Below are 16,261 nucleotides of genomic sequence, written 5' to 3'. Positions count from 1 at the left end.
AATGCTCCGAATGCAGTGTTACACTAACAATACTTAGCAATGAGTGAGAGTGACTGAACAGGCTTTATACAAACAAACAGGAAGTGAATGGTGAAGTGAGACATGACATGATTTCGAAATAAAAGACCAGAGACATGACTTCAAAATAAAAGACATAAACAACAGAACCCAAGACAAAATTATTACAGTTTATATATTTAAAGAAAAATTTCTGTAAGACATTAAGCATAAAAAATGCTGCAGCTGGCTGGCAACTTTTTTAAAACGCTGGCGGGGAAAGAGCCAATAAATGAATATTATATTAGTATAGTATTCATCATTATTCAGTACATGTTTTTTTTCTTTTGGTTGTGTAGGTGTAGACCCTAATGCAGACTACCCTACTCTCTATCGCTACCTTGTGGAGGTATGGATTTATCTGGGTCTGGCGTGGCTGTCTCTGTTCTTTAACTGGAAAGTGCGCATGGTGGTGGAGGCTCACAAAGCTCTAAAGAAACGGCGTAAAAGGCGCAAACTTTCTTTGGATGAACTGCAGCGTATCAAGCAGGGTCACAAAACCCTTTCTGTCTCACTAGCTGCTAATGATGTTAACATTTTCAGTTTCCTGTCCAAGGAAAAAGAGGGTTATAATGACCTTATCAAGCAGATAGGTGTTAAGAATGAAGGAGAAGATCTGTGTGCCAGCTCTATCACAAGCACTAAGTCTAAAGCAGCCAACCCCTCAAAGAGCTGCTGCAGTGAAGCTCACTGCATAAATGAAAATGCCATCCTCAATCTAGACCGCTCACCTTGGCAAAAGCGGCGATACAGCTTGAGTGACCATGTTACTGTGGCTCTTTCAAAAACCAAGAGCTGCCTTCTTGCCCAAAAAGAATCTCTGCTTATGAGTGAAATACATGTAGAAGGACAACTAGATACAGACCTAGATAGAGAATCAGGTTGGATGAATAGATATGAGAATCAGTTGGATAAGGAGGCAGCAGATGACCACAAAAATCTAAGACCTGGAGGCTGCAGTGGTAGCCAAATCACAAGGGACACCCAGGGGTACCATTCCCCCCTCCTTCCCAATGCCAATATCAACTTTATCAATGAGGAGAACTTAATGAACAACAATGATGATTGTGATACAATGCCCAAGTGTTTCATCTCAAATGATAAGATAGAATCTAAATCCAAAGAGAAATGTGGTTCAGGGTCAAAGATCTCTGTGTTCACCACAGATGAATTGAACCATGGCCATTCTTATGAAAAACTAGTGGAAGAGTATTCTAAAGAGGACAACACTGACTCTTGATACTTTCTTGTGTTATGATTGTGTCTTAAACCTAAATTTGTCCTTATGGTTTTTAAACCCTAAAATGATATACTCCCATCAACTAAACAACTAAATTAGTTTTCTTGTACCAGGCGTAATGTTATTGAACAAATTGTAATATGCCTTTGTTGTATTATGGATCATTGGATTTTGTGAGACAGACAACATATGCACAGGTCTTCCTTTAAATTGTCTTACATTAATGAAATAAAATCTACTTTAAAAACAACTTGTATAAGCAGTTATTCATTGATAATTTTTTATACATTCAGAATAATAGCTGACTTCTTTGGAGCAAAAATAGACTAAAACGTTATTTATTTTTGATGGAAAAAAACTATGTATTTCTACTTTAATCGTCTAAACTGCAGAAATGGTGGTTGTCCCAGGTGGAAAAGTAGTACACTTCCATAGTGTATTTAAAGTGCTTCATTTTCACACACTAACTTAATATACTAAAAATGTATCTTTAGTACTTCTTAAGGGGGCGGTTTCCCGGACAGGGATTAGACTACTCCTAGACTAAAATAAATTTAAGAGCAATTCAAATGGAGAACAACCTTCACTGACATATCTTAAAATACATCAGTGCCCTTTGTTTTGCCTCAAACTGCACAAAAGTAAAGTTTTTTAGTAAGGCATGTTTGTTAAAACTAATTATATTTCCTAATTAAACTAAGGCCTAGTCCTGGCTTAAGCTAATCCTTGTCCGGGAAACCACCCCAAGATGTTCTTAAGATCATCTAAGTGTACTTCACTGTGCTATTTTGAGACACCATAAATATGAACTAAAATGTGCTAAAAATGTATTTAAAAAATGTATTTAGGTACCACTTGTAGTAAACTTGAACCCATCTTTGTATGATAATTGAGTTCAAGTTTAATACCAGTGTTAACTAAATACATTTTTAAGACAGATGTCACGGAGTGACTTGGAGGGCAGAACCAAAAATGGTGAAGAGAGGTTCCGCTCGGACCGTGATTTTCAAACACCATTACTTCCTGGATTCCCATGACAACCAAAACAGGGCTTTATTAGAAACATGTGATATCATTTAGCGTGGCGATTCGCGATTGGGCGATGCAGTAAAGAAGAGACACAAAAATTGGACATCCAAAAACACAGGAAGGGCGGCTGATTTCCGGGGCAAACTTCTTTCCGCCAAGGGCGTAGCAACACGATCCTTCTGAAGAGTCCGCAGGCCCCGCTGATCCGGCGAACGCTTGGAGCGAGCGGAAAGAGTGCGGGGTTGAAAAGGATGAAAAGTAGTCGTTGTCTGGGAAGTGTTGCAATCATTACAAGTGAACTGAGTCGATGGCAGAGGCATTCGAGACGATTCGCTGATCGGATTAAGCGTTTGGAGATGAACCATCAGAACAGGTTTGAAGAAAACGAAGCTTGAGGAGTTAAGTGCTTACCAGTGTGTATGTTGTATTGAAGGCAGAGTAAAGAGCTGATCTCAGGGCGGAAATAGGACAGCATTGCTGGGCATTCAGAGAGCCGTCCGAGGAGAAAGAGTGTTAAGGAGAAGGAAAGACAAACGCTACGGAAACTGTGAGTACAGCGGGTTGTTTACTTTCATTGAGCCACCAGGAAATGGAGACTAATTCTTTGTGTGGAGTTTGTTCATTGTTTAGTGGCCCCACCGTGGAGAATGAAGCAGGTGGGCGAGCCAGAGGATTAAAGGGCGACGCATATCACAGTGTGGGTACTCGAAACATCAATTCCACTGCCCGTGTCAGCGATCCCAACGTTTCCCTCAGGGTGAGCCTTGACGTAGTGCGGAGTACTGGCCTTACAAGTCACTAAAGTGTGTGTATTGCAGTGGGTGAGTGTGCCTTTTTGACGTGTGTGCACCTGAAGTCTTGCAGTGCTGTGCCGTGTCTCCTGTTGTCTGTACTCGGCTCTAGGTCAAGCAATCCCTGTGGGTGCTACATGGGCTGCCGTGGCAGCTACCACCATCCTGTATTTACCCACCTACAACTTCAGCCCTTGTGTCCAAATAAGAAGGAAGTCGAGCGAGTACATCGAGTGAGGTATTGTGGGAAAGACCATACTTTAAAAAGGGGAGTGGTGAAACTGTTACAGACAAGTCTAACCATCTGGGTGCATGTCTTGTACTGTGGAGAGAGTCCAGCTGCCTGACCCTCTGATCTAGGTGCCTGTCTGGCACGTGGAAGGAACGAAAAAGTAGGCATATCAGGCTGACTGCACGGACTTAGTGTTGCTGTCCCATCTACCTCCCTCTCCCGGGACGACATCGGCCGTGCCCGGCCCAACGAGTAGCAGTTGGAAGTTGGTAAAGACCGCCTCCCCAGCCCTTGAATGAAGCCAAGGTAACGTATGGTTTTTCTTGCCCACGTTTGTAATACCTGGCTGTGAAACTTTAGAGTCAAGATACAGAGATTGAGATAACCCGTTGCCCGCAATAAAGCTAAAGGCTATACTTACCTCGAAGTCCTGTAAGCCCAGAACAGCACGCCCCAGTGAGAAACAGAGTGTTACCTGAACCGAGCTAAAAGATATACTTACCTTGAAAGTCCTGTAAGCCTAGAACAGCACGCCCCAGTGAGAAACAGAGTGTTACCTGAACCGAGCTAAAAGCTATACTTACCTTGAAAGTCCTGTAAGCCCAGAACTGCACGCCCCAGTGAGATACCGAGTGTTACCTGAATTGAGCTAAAAGCTATACTTACCTGGAAAGTCCTGTTAGCCCAGAACAGTACGCCCAGCGAGATATAGAGTGTTACTTGAACCAAGCAAAAAGTTATACTTGCCTCGTAAGCCCCGTAAGTCCAGCACAGCGCGATCCAGCGACGACCAAGAGCATTCCGAAATGACACAACAGTCATACTCATTTCGTACGCTCTGCAAACCCAGGACAGAACGTTCTAGCACTGGTGAAGAGTATTATCGACCCAAGTTAAGACTACACTTACCTTGTCCCTTATTTGTGACTTTAGGAGCCTTGTGTGTCAAGCTGTGAGGACCCCGGGTCCACGGACAGAGGCGTTGTCCAAGCATCCTGTGGAGAGAGGAAAACAAAGGAACAAGTTACACCCAAGTCAGAACCAGTAGTAATACTTACCTCGCCACTTGTGTTCTCAGGAGTTCTGCGCAGTGTGTGGTGTCCATCTTCAGCCTACGGGGAAGTAGACATCGACCAAGCGTCCTGTAGAGAGGAGTGGAGAGCCAAATCATTCATAACTCCGTCCCAAGGAATATAACCTTCACCAGGTTACAGGTAGCCGCTCTCAGCTTTCCACCTACTTACTGTGTGTATTTCCATTTCTTTGTTGTCTGACCCCTTCCTCTCCTGCAAGAGAAAAGGAGAGAGAGAAGACGATATTTTAGATTTCCCCTTTCCCTTCCCAACCCTATTTTAATTAACTTAATAAAGATTGTTTTAATTTGACCTATTTCCTCTCGTGTGCTTGGTCATTGGGGTATCTTTGGGGACCTCCTCGAGGTGGAACTTAGGGAGGGACGTTAGTGGTCCGCTCCGAGCGGTGACACAGAGATAGTATGTTAAAAGTATGTTGGTGTCTGTGTCTTTATATTCTGTTTTCGTAGTTTACTGTCTTAAAGGTGAGCATCTTCCCCTTTATTATACTTTTGTACACTCCATGATTTAAAAGAATAGCGGACATATTGGTGGCCCGTACGGGGATCGCTCTGTCTATTGTATTTTTGATTTACATTAACAGTTTAAGGTAACACTTTATTTTACGACCCGCAAAGTACCGCGTAATTAAACCGAATTTACAGCGTACCTATTTGTAACAACAGAGTACCTCTACAGTACGTACTTGTAGTTATAAGGGAACAATATTTTTTATACTATAACAATAAGTTTTGGGGTAATAAGGGGGTAAGAATATATGGAAAATTTAGGGGTGACCCCGAATAGTCGAAGATTCGATGCATCGATAGGAGAAGACTGATTCAACTACCAATCTCACAGTCGAATCGTCGCAGATGTGTTATGAAATGAGGATCATTCAATTTTGGCCGTATATGGGTGCACACATAATCTGACTTCACATAACAGCTTTCTCCTAATATATTAATATACAGCATATTATTATAATGCTGCAAATAATATGTGGAGTAGCAGCTTTCAATAAATATTTTTAAAATTCGTTAATAAATCCAACAGCCGCTTTGACAGGGCTACATGTCCATAAGAGGTTTCTAGGTTAATAAACCATTGCCTCTTTGTTTCTACATTTAAAAGACAAAACTGGCAATTTTTGCAATACTTTCGTTCTTTTAATAATTTCTTTATTTTATTTTATTTATAAATCACTCTGGGTTATCTGATTTATCTGGCTTGGGCTCGTTTTGTTTCCGTGCACTTGAGGCATTCTGCACATTTGTTCTGCACTTTGTTACTTCTGACCTTATTTTATAAAAAAAAAATAATTTATTATAAACGTAAATTCTGATCTAATTTAAGTCTGTAAATTTTGGATTGCTTTTCGTTGTATCAATGTTGCGCTATTGCGTGCTGGCCATGCTTGCGCATGCAATTTAGCCGAACGGGCTAGGTGTTCTGCGTCTCATATTTAGGAGTTCATCAAACTAAACATTAAAAAACTGATGTTTTTCGACGGGTATAAGTTATAAAATGTATTTCAAACAGAGTGATTATCTTGTCAAAAGTTAAACTACAAAACAGGTAAAATTGTTTCTTTAAATTTCAGTGATGAAACGGAAAATATCTGCACCGAACTTATATTTATGCCTGACACGACTGTCTTTCTTGTGATTTAATATTATGGTCAGGGTTCACTTACAAATGATAGCAAAGAGATTCCTGAAATAAATAATATAAGAATCATCAGGTCTTTCTGTATCTAAAGTGAATACAGAGAAGTCAAAGCAAGCAAGCAGGTATTTCTGTGCTAAATAATAACACATAGGGGCGGTTTCCCGGACCAGGATTAGCTTAATCCAGGACTAGGCCTTAGTTTAATTAGGAAATATAACTAGTTTTAACAAACATGCCTTACTAAAAACATTACCTGTGTGCATTTTGAGGTAAAACAAAGGCCCTGATGTATTTTAAGATCTGTAAGTGCAAGTTGTTTTCAGTTTGGAGAGCTCTTAAAAGTGTTTAAGGGTGTTTTCACATATACACTGTTTAGGTCGGCCCAAATGACGTGTCGCTCCGAGTACGGTGCGTTTGGGTCAGTGTGAACACAACAGCCGCCCTCAGGTGCGCACTAAACGGCTGCTCAGAGACCGCTCTAAACAGGTGGTCTCGGAGCGGCTGTTGCCGAACTCTGGGGCGACCCACCTGTGGTGTGAACACTGCCAGAACTCGGGCCGAACCAAATACAGGAAGTTCTCCACATGTTTGAGCCACTGGGCTTCCGTTGTGACGTGAGCCGGGTGTTATATTGTGGGTTAACAACAAACAAGCCAATCCTGGTCCGTTGCATAGAGATTCGCTGTCTCCTTTACGTTTGAGCTGATGATTTTATAAATGCATAGCTGTCCTCCACACACAAATAGTGACATTGCAGGCTTTTTAGCAAACGGCTCCGTGAGAAAAGCTTTAATAGAACAGCTACGCAATTTCGCGTTAAAGCAAAGAAACTTCGCAAAGACGTGCATCGTTTATCTCCACATCTTGATAGCTGCGCTCTCCCTGTCAGGCTGGTTGTCGTGGAAACGTGGGGGTGGTCATGAGACGGTAAGAGCTGTCAGAGACCAATGACAGCACTGACCGTTGTCACATGGTGTACGGTGCTGCATTTCGAGTAAAGTAAAAAATATATATATGTGAACACGGACCGCACTAACTGAAAAATGATACAATGTATTTTGGTGCGCTCCGAGGCCGCACCACGGTGCGCACCAACATATGTGAAAACAACCTAAGTCTAGGACTACTCTAATCCCTGTCCGGGAAACCGCCCCATAGTGTTTATTAAATTAAATAATTTCAGTGTTTTTCTTGTTATAAATTAACGTTTAATGAATTGTATATAAAGCTTAGTTTTCATCATTTACAGTAACAATCACAAATTATTTGTCATTTGTCGTTTTTTTTTGTCATGAATACTTTAACGTGCTAAATCTCCAAATTAAATAAAAACACTGAATTGTAGCCGGGGTTTCCAAGGGCAGGATCACCTTTGTTGTTTTTTTAGGTTTAGTTATAAAAAAAATTTTTTGTGTGTGATGTTCTGTAGATCGTGGCTTTAAAATGTTATAAGGAATAATTAAACAAATGTTGCCTTACATTTTACCTTAAAAAAATATGTATAAATGCATCGTCAGTTTTGTTTTCGTTCATCACTTGAAAGACAGTTTTGGTCACTTTATCAGAAAGTTTCTGTTTGCTGCTTGTGAAAGAAAACAAAATTTACCAATTTGTACCCGGCCCCCCACTCAAAAAAATGAACAAGGAAGGTTGTGGACTTTACATTATATATTTATATTCAATTTACTTATATTAATTGTATTTGTTGACTTGAAATGTTTTTTTCTATTAAGGTCAACATAATTATGTCTCAAATTAACTGTACAAAATCCTAAGGGGTTGTTTAAACACAAACTATTTATGTGAACTTAAAAATTCTTACATCCAGAGGGTGGCAGTATAGTGCGATGCGAACTGCCATAAACCCCAAATAAGAAGAAGAAGAGCATGACTCGCCAGACTACACGTGCACAAAGATAATTCACAGCAATTCTCTGCAAACCTGCTTGACTTCTGGAAAGTTTTTCCTCGATTTGTTTGGACAGAGGGACGTCTTACCTCTTCAACGGCTGGTAAAGGTAGGAGTATATTTGTTTTTCCACCAGTTTCGATTATTTTTATTTTTAATAAGATATATTTTCTTTATTTTTGACCTGTGGCTCATTACATGAACTGCTTAGAGTCTTACAAAGTCAGTCATCTAATTTTTTTTTCAAGACATATAACGTTTTATAAAAAAAATGTAGATTGGTCTAACGTTAATTTAAAGCAGAAAAGTAAGACTGTCCTAACTAATTTCAAGACACAGTCTTAACTTAGTGACTTATGTTTATGCAACTGGCCAAACTGTTTTATAGAGTTCTAGTGTTCTAATTTTAGTTCTAGCTCTGAAGCTAGCATGCTTGCTTCTAGGCCTCTAGAAATTAATATTATGCTTTTATATCATGAAATGTCATATACTTGTCCTCCTTAATTTTTTTATTTTTTGGTGGGTGTGGGGGGGGGAATGGGGCTTCGGGATACCTACCTGAAATGACGTTTTGCAGGTTGGGATGTCTGTTGCTTAGGCACGTGGCGCAGGTTAGTTCATCAGAGTTCTCCGTCGCTATGATGGATTTTTGTTAACTGGAGCAAGTCTACGACGGATTTTTCATGCTAATTGCAGGGTTTCTGCCTGTCTTTCATGTCATATTTTCTTAATTTTAAGGCGCAAACATTTCTCAAATAACGTTAGTGTGATAAATATATTTATTTTAATGTGAAAAATGTGTATTCCGCCTGCTGAGGGAATCAAACGTGGTTTAAAGGTAGGGATGTGCACATCGATGTCTGTAAGCTAATAATTTGTTATCCATGTTTTCTAGATATCTTATATATATTAATAATTTTAGCATAAATAAGTGTTCCTTTGTGTTTGACAATACCCATCAATGGGTCTGCGACTGTGCAGCGCGAGTGGCGTGCACTCCTGAATTTAAAGTGTTTGACTCTACTAAAGCAAAAAATACACGGGGTGGTTTCCTGGACAGGGATTATCAAGTTGTTTTCAGTTTGGACAGCGCTTGCATTTATTTTAGTCCAGGACTAGTCTAATCCCTGTCTGGGAAACCGCCCCTATATGTTTTGCAGATATATTTAAGAAATGTACGCAGTTAACATACTAACTTACTTAAAAACACTGCTACAGTTATTTTCATCTTGAAACTGCAAAGTTCATCCATCCGACTAAAAATAACTAAAATCCACTGTCAAAATAAACATTGGTTAATACAAATTAGTTTAAAACCATTTTTAACTTTAAAATAGTCATGCTTTGTTATTTTTATTGTTAATTCAATTTCACAAAGTCCTTATTAAATTGTTTTGTTTGTTTATCCTTTGCAATTTTCCAGGTCCTTAATAAAGGGTGTGTTTTGTGTTCCTGCCAAGGTGCTTCACTCACAGTAGGTAAGATCTGCAACATCTAAATACTGAAAAAACAGTAAATATTATTTCTTGCGTGACCTTTTCATTTGTTGTTCTGTTTGTATCCTGTTTACTTTACAGTAGCAATTGATAATTTCCGTTTTTAAAATATTATTTTATTGAGTTATTGAACAAGACTATTTGAACAAGACCTTTGCATACAGGAGACGGGAGGTAGTCAGAGACCAACCCATGATATCAGAGTTCAAGACTAGATGACCAGGACTTTTCACTGTGCCTGAGGTATAAACTGCTTCTTAAAACATCAATGAACAATGTTGTATAATGCATGAAATGACCATTTGAAAGAATTAAAGAATACAGTATCATAGGGTCTTTCAGTAAAGTTGTAGTATACACCAATAATACTTTGTTTTTGGACATTATTCAAAGGTGCAAGCCGAATTTCTGAGGATTACCACTGTTCCCCTCGTCACAAAGTTTTTTGCACAACTTGACCACCATGCTGATCAGCTCATCAGATTGCTGAAGAAGGCAGGTGGATCTAAAGGAAGGCAAATTGACCTCATCTTTGCCCCGACTGCACAGGTATAGTTAACTCTTTTGTAGAACACATTTAGGAATAAGTACATTTTGTCTAGTTTGTGTTGTCATTTGGCAGAAACTAATAACATCTGCAAATGCACCCCATATGAATACATTTTTATTGTATTTTTTCAAAGATTTTTGAGATTAAAGGCGCAAAAGAGGATGTTTTTCGCCGACTGAGAATCCAAAAACGGTTACTTAGTTTTTTAAATGAGCGCATGCGTAAGAACAGCCTCCCTCCTTCACAGCTCATTTCTAGGGAACGCCTTCCAAAACTCGTGCATTATGTGAAATGATTTGATAATAAACACAAGACGTTAAAATGTTAGATCAGTCAACGCTAACTTACTCCCATTTCAACTAGCATGTAGCAGACTGGTCACTGCCTTACAACTACAGTACAAAAACGTCAATATACCTGAATAACAGTACAACAATAAGTATTCCACAAAGAAAGAATAATCACTGTTACCTGTCAAGGAGAGTTTTTGCGAACTGCGCGTCTGTCTTGACACCCCTCTGTTCCTTTATTGCTCTCCAGCATTGAAATGTTTCTCCAATAACGACTCTTATGTTCTTCTGACAATTTTCTCCTATTCCCAGCGGCTTTAAAAAAGTCTTTCTTTTGCGTCCTACTTCTGTTTTTTTTTTCTTCCGTGGTGCAAATCCACGCATGAGCAATTGGCTGAAGGCCCTATCTTGTGCACAGATGACGTATATTAATATTATTACTTTCAGTGCACCTAATAAATAGTCTTTTATCATTCAGTAAAGACAGTTTCAAGTAATATTGCAAAAATGTATAAAACAAACATCCTCTTTTGCACCTTTAACATGATTCCCCCCCCCCCCCCTTAAAAGAATGCTATTTTGTATTTACACTACACCCTATGGATAAATGACCAGAATGTTGAGGAAACTGATATACTGATGTAATATGTGTAGTATATTGATGATGTTTTTCTTATTTAGAATGAAATCGCTGAAAAGAAGAGGGAGTGCCTCCTCACAGCACTCTGTATCTATCTAAATGAAAATCCTTCAAAGTCTCTTCAAAGAGTATATGGTAGGTAATGCTAACAATTACTGCAGCAGTAACAGTGTTCTAGGGCTTTTACCAATATCACATTATCCATTTAACATTGGGTGCGTTTACATGCACAGAATAAGCAGATAATTATCAAAAATCTGTTTATTATAGAAACCTGTTTTCTTGCATTTACATGCAAATCAATAAACTGCTATGCAGAAAACTGTGTTTACATGTGGAGAAGTGTCAGCTTTCTCGCAGTCCATATTGTCACTGCCTAAAAGCTGATGGGAAATCTGTCTTAAAGGGATAGTTCACAGAAAAATTGAAAATGCTGTCATCATTTTCTCACTCTTATGTAGTTACAAACCCCCATACATTTCTTTGTTCTGATAAACACGAAGGAAGATATTTTGAGAAATGTTTGTAACCAAACCGTCTGTGGACCCCATTCACTTCCATAGTGGGAAAAAATGATATGGCAATAAATGGGGTCCACAAATGGTTTGGTTACAAACATTTCTCAAAATATCTTCCTTTGTGTTCATCAGAACAAAGACATTAATACAACTTTTACTCACTCTCATGTAGTTACAATGATAACAGGATTTTCATTTTTGGGTGAACTATACCTTTAAGCTATACTGTCATATCTCTTCTCATACACTTGTAAATGTAACATTAGCTTTTATTTCCAAATTTTCTCTGTCAATTGCTTAAGTTAAGCAAAGACTTCTATGTGTTACTTTGTGCTTTAACGTGTGACGTTTATCTTTCACACACAGAGACATGCACACGTGAACCAAACTGCGTAAAGGCTGGTTAAGGTGTTTACTAACTTATGGGCTTTTCCCTATACAAGAAAAAACTTTTTATGCGTTTACATGCCCTGCTGAAAAACAGCATAGACCAGCATCATTCCCGTGCTGGTGGTCACCAGCATACCAGCACCAAAACACAAAATATGCTGCTCTTGCTTGTTTTTCCAGCAGGGTGAACCCACATGTTATCAGTTTATTAACCATAATCTGCGTAAGACTATGCATGTAAGCACACTCATTGTGGTGTATCTCTTTTAGGAATGGCAATTTTGGTCCAGACTAAATCATGTTTATGATCATTTAATCTTAAAATTGTAAGAACTATAATCTTATAAAATTAGAACTTATGGCAGAGCTGATATAAGATGGCTTTAGATCATACAGGTGTTCTTACTTTAGTGGCCAGCAAGTGTACAAATTGCGAGTAATCAGTTTGGATAAAAAGTTAGTAATCAAGCACTATTTTAAAACATTGATTTAGAAAACTGCAATGCAAATGAGCTCTTTGGAATTTTATAATTGGCTGGTGATTTCATTGTTGTCCTTTTTTTGTTTGTGGAAAGGATTCAGATGGCTGTGCTGCCCAGAGGGAGCTTGATCAACTTGTCATTAATGCTGAGGGAACTGATGCCACCAGCACTCCAGTTGATGTTGGAATAGTGATTGAGGGTGTTGAAGTGCTTCATGACTTGGGAGACATAGCTTCTGCATGTGCAAACTTAATGGGTGTCATATATGCAATGAACCTCAGCTATCCTCAGGAACTGAAAATGTTCTTTGAGGTGCTTTAGAAAATCTTCCTCCAACTGGATGCTTCCAGACTCTCACCCAAGGTACAGATGATTTAAAACAAACTGTTTGAGTGAACCAACATTGAACGTTTGGCGTTTTACACAAAGGCCCGATTTGCACTTGAAACTATTTAATTGAAAAACTAAAACTTTTCTTTTTTTGTGACGCGCACCTCTGTTCTGTGTGACGTGTGTTTGTCATGTATGTACTTAAAAACGACGAGTGAACCAACATTGAGCACTAAAAAATTTGTTAAATGCCACAAATGCCTGCTTTGCACTTGAAACCCTTTTTATTGAAAACACTTGAAAAATGGTATACATTTGATCTTTTTTGTGTGCACACAAAAAAGATAAAAAAATACAATATGTCAAGTGTTTTTCTATTAAATGCACTGCTCAGGAGTTTTATTTTTATAAAATTACCAACTTTACATGCTGCAACTCATGAGTGTTTTACAGTGTTTTTTCTCTTGTTAAAGAAAATGTCATAAGACTGATGTGTTATTGGAAAAACTTGTTGCTTAATAAAGGAACTAACAAATATTAAGTTGAGTTTACTTAATTAATTTGTGTGGAACCTGTTGACAAACTAAAATTAATTAAACCTAACTAGTAAAAATTAAAGTTATTGAAATTATTTAATTTTGATTGATTAAGCTTGAATTGAATGTTTTGTTGTAAAATTACAAGTTTACTTTGAATAGACACATGTTTAATATGCAACGTCTAAACAAATTTTGTTAGTCCATAGAACATAACTGATTTTAGTTAATTGAACTGAAATGTCTTTTGTTGGGTGAAAATTAGTGATAATAGTTGGCTAAACTTAAAAAAAATTACTTGTCCCTAAAACAACCCTATTACATTGGACAACCTTAAAATATTTGTTTTCAACTTAAATAATTAAATTATGTGGAACCTGTTGACGAAAAAAAATTAATTAAAGTCAACACTTTTTTTTGAGTGCCTCCCAACCCATGCACACACATCTGATTCGACTATAGGTCGACTATGGAAAGATTCGACAATTCTGATTCGAATATGTAAATCCTTAGTCGAGGACACCCCTAGGAAAAATATTCTATAAGTATTTCATAACTACAGGGTACCTATTGTAATATTACGTGGTATGTATGACTTACGTCTATGGGTAATATGGTCTATGTGTAATATGTTTTTTTTTTCATATTTGCCACTTACCTGATGAAGTTTAATGTATAGCCTACAGTTGATGTCTACTACAAGCCACGTCGGCAAATTAAATATAACAGCACAATAAAAATAATAGCAAATTGTACCTCTTTGATCTGTATATGTATACAGGAGTTACCAGGTAACTCTTATATTTGCGGGCTGTAAATTGAAGTGGGGCTTATTCCCTGCTTGTTCTGTGTATTAACCAGGTAACTCTCATATTTGTGGGCTGTAAACTAAAGCGGCGCCTTGTTCACCTCCTGTTATAAATGTTATAGTGTAAATCCCATAAACATACAGAATATTGTTATTTTTATTTTAAAACAACTTATTTCAAAAAATCTTTAAAACACTATAATTAAGCCAACACTTAATTTTTATTAACACAAAACTTTTATTTCACATAAAAAGTCATGACAATTTTTCGTTGTTTTTGCGGCTGGCTTGCTCTATTGGTGTTCTTGTCCACTCGGATGTTGAGTTGATGTCGTCTCACAAATGCTGTCCTGCATTACATATAAAAAACATAAATGAAAGCCTTCAGTAAATGTTTCTTCACTGTGCCTTGAAAAAAAACTGAGTTTTCTGAGCCAGTTAACTTTAGGCTAATTTATGTGCTAGCTAACCTGCTGCTACAGTTAGCTGGCAACTTTCTTGAAAAAACATTGTTTGAAATGCGTGAGTAATGTATTACCAAAACCAGTCACCTTATCCAGCATGCGAATCCTGCTCACATCACTCGCAGCCGTAGTCCACAGTGTAGAAGTTTTTAAAACCTCTTAAAGAAATTTCACCTCAGGATCGCGTTCCAGCAAACCTCCTGCAGACCGCCGCGCATTCTACACCTGCGCAGTAGCCTACGCATGTAGTCGTCTTTTGCTTTAGTGGGAGCTGATATCTTCTGTTGTTTCATTCTGGTTTGACATTGTATAAATTATTTTTGGCTAAATTACTTGTGTTTACACATGTTACAAAGTTATATTCTCCCAATGATAACACCTATTAAAAATAAACAAATAGCGTGCTGCTTTGTGGTCATTATTGTGTCATTTGAAATAAAAGAGTTTCAGAGTCAAAGCACCACTTCAAATATGTCCGCAAATGTAAGAGTTTCCTGGTTAATAGGGAATAAGTTGCTATTTTTATTGTACTTACCTTAACCACATTAAATCAGCTTGACTTTTGTAATTAAAAGCAAGTAATATAGGCTACTAAAATAAAAGTGATGTGCTGTTATATTTATTTGCCGATGTGGCTCGTAGACATCGACTGTATACTACGGAAGAGGATTAGGGCCACTGGTGAAAAAAATATTTGAATTCTGACTTTAATCTCAGAATTCTGACTTTAATCTCGGAATTCTGAGTTTAATCTCAGAATTCTGACTTTAATCTCAGAATTCTGACTTTAATCTCAGAATTCTGAAATTAAAGTCAGATTTCAAATATTTTTTTCACCAGTGGCCCTAATCCCCTTCCGTAGTATACAACATTCAGTGGTCAATATGAAAAATTCACATTAAAATCATAAAAAAAATAAAACATAATTTCCCTATAGACTTGACTAAGTCATACATACCACGTAATATTACAATAGGTACCCTGTACACTGAAAAAAGTGTTTCATTGGATCAAAGTAAAACTTTTGCGTCAACTTGTTACAACTAATTACTTTACTTTTTATCAACCTAAAATTTTTACTTTGAATAGAATTAACTATCCATTACTTAGCCAAAGCAAAAAGTATCTTTGAATCAAATACATTTTAAGTTTAATGAAATGTCAAAATATACTTTTTCTTAATGCATTAACGTAATTATTTTACTTTGTATTTGGTTGGATATTTGGTTTGATGTAAAGTAAAATAATTAGGTTAATGCATTAAGACAAAGTATATTTTGACATTTCATTAAACTTAAAAAATGTATTTGATTCAAAGATACTTTTTGCTTTGGCTAAGTAATGGATAGTTCTTTCTAGTGATGAGCGAGTCACTCGAAACTCTGATCATTTAACCCGATCCCTAAAATGACTCGAGAACCATGAGTCCTTAGTGACCATTAACCCGAGTCAGTTGAGTCCTCTCAGATTTTGCATTAAAAATTAGAAATTGTATCAAACACAAAGCTCTTCAAATGTTTACAACAGAATTACAACAAATAACTCTACATAAGCTGCCATAGGTTCTATAACTTGCAACAACGAGTTAATCACCAAATGTCGACTGGAGGTACAGAGTGAGCCAAAAGCTGCTATTCCGGATCGTAATTTCCTGCAGCTCCGAGTCCGAGTACAAAGGGATGCGTGCGCGCGACAATGAGTTGGTTGGCGGCTCGGGGATTCACACAGAGAGTGACTCAACACACAGAACTTGAA

At 37.7% G+C, this 16,261-nt stretch overlaps 1 protein-coding gene across 3 annotated transcripts in view; it reads left to right on the top strand.

The window, feature by feature from the left end:
• The window catches only part of kcnk5a (potassium channel, subfamily K, member 5a), a 208,898-nt gene extending 198,851 nt beyond the window's left edge, over positions 1-10,047 (top strand). For 2 of the 3 annotated variants that reach the window (XM_073869475.1, XM_073869473.1), the window contains exons 5-8: positions 357-8,111; positions 9,426-9,480; positions 9,663-9,741; positions 9,892-10,047. In XM_073869475.1, the coding sequence (XP_073725576.1) occupies positions 357-1,297 (941 nt within the window). In that variant the 3' untranslated portion in view covers positions 1,298-8,111; positions 9,426-9,480; positions 9,663-9,741; positions 9,892-10,047. The remainder of the gene's footprint in view (positions 1-356; positions 8,112-9,425; positions 9,481-9,662; positions 9,742-9,891) is intronic. The other variant, XM_073869474.1, reaches the window with a different exon arrangement.
• Positions 10,048-16,261: the final 6,214 nt, after the last annotated feature.

The sequence above is a fragment of the Misgurnus anguillicaudatus genome, chromosome 7 (assembly GCF_027580225.2).
Source record: "Misgurnus anguillicaudatus chromosome 7, ASM2758022v2, whole genome shotgun sequence".
In the NCBI taxonomy this organism is placed as follows: Eukaryota; Metazoa; Chordata; class Actinopteri; order Cypriniformes; family Cobitidae; genus Misgurnus; species Misgurnus anguillicaudatus.
The sequence above is the reverse complement of the archived record's forward strand: the minus strand, read 5'-3'. Positions and strand labels throughout refer to the sequence as shown.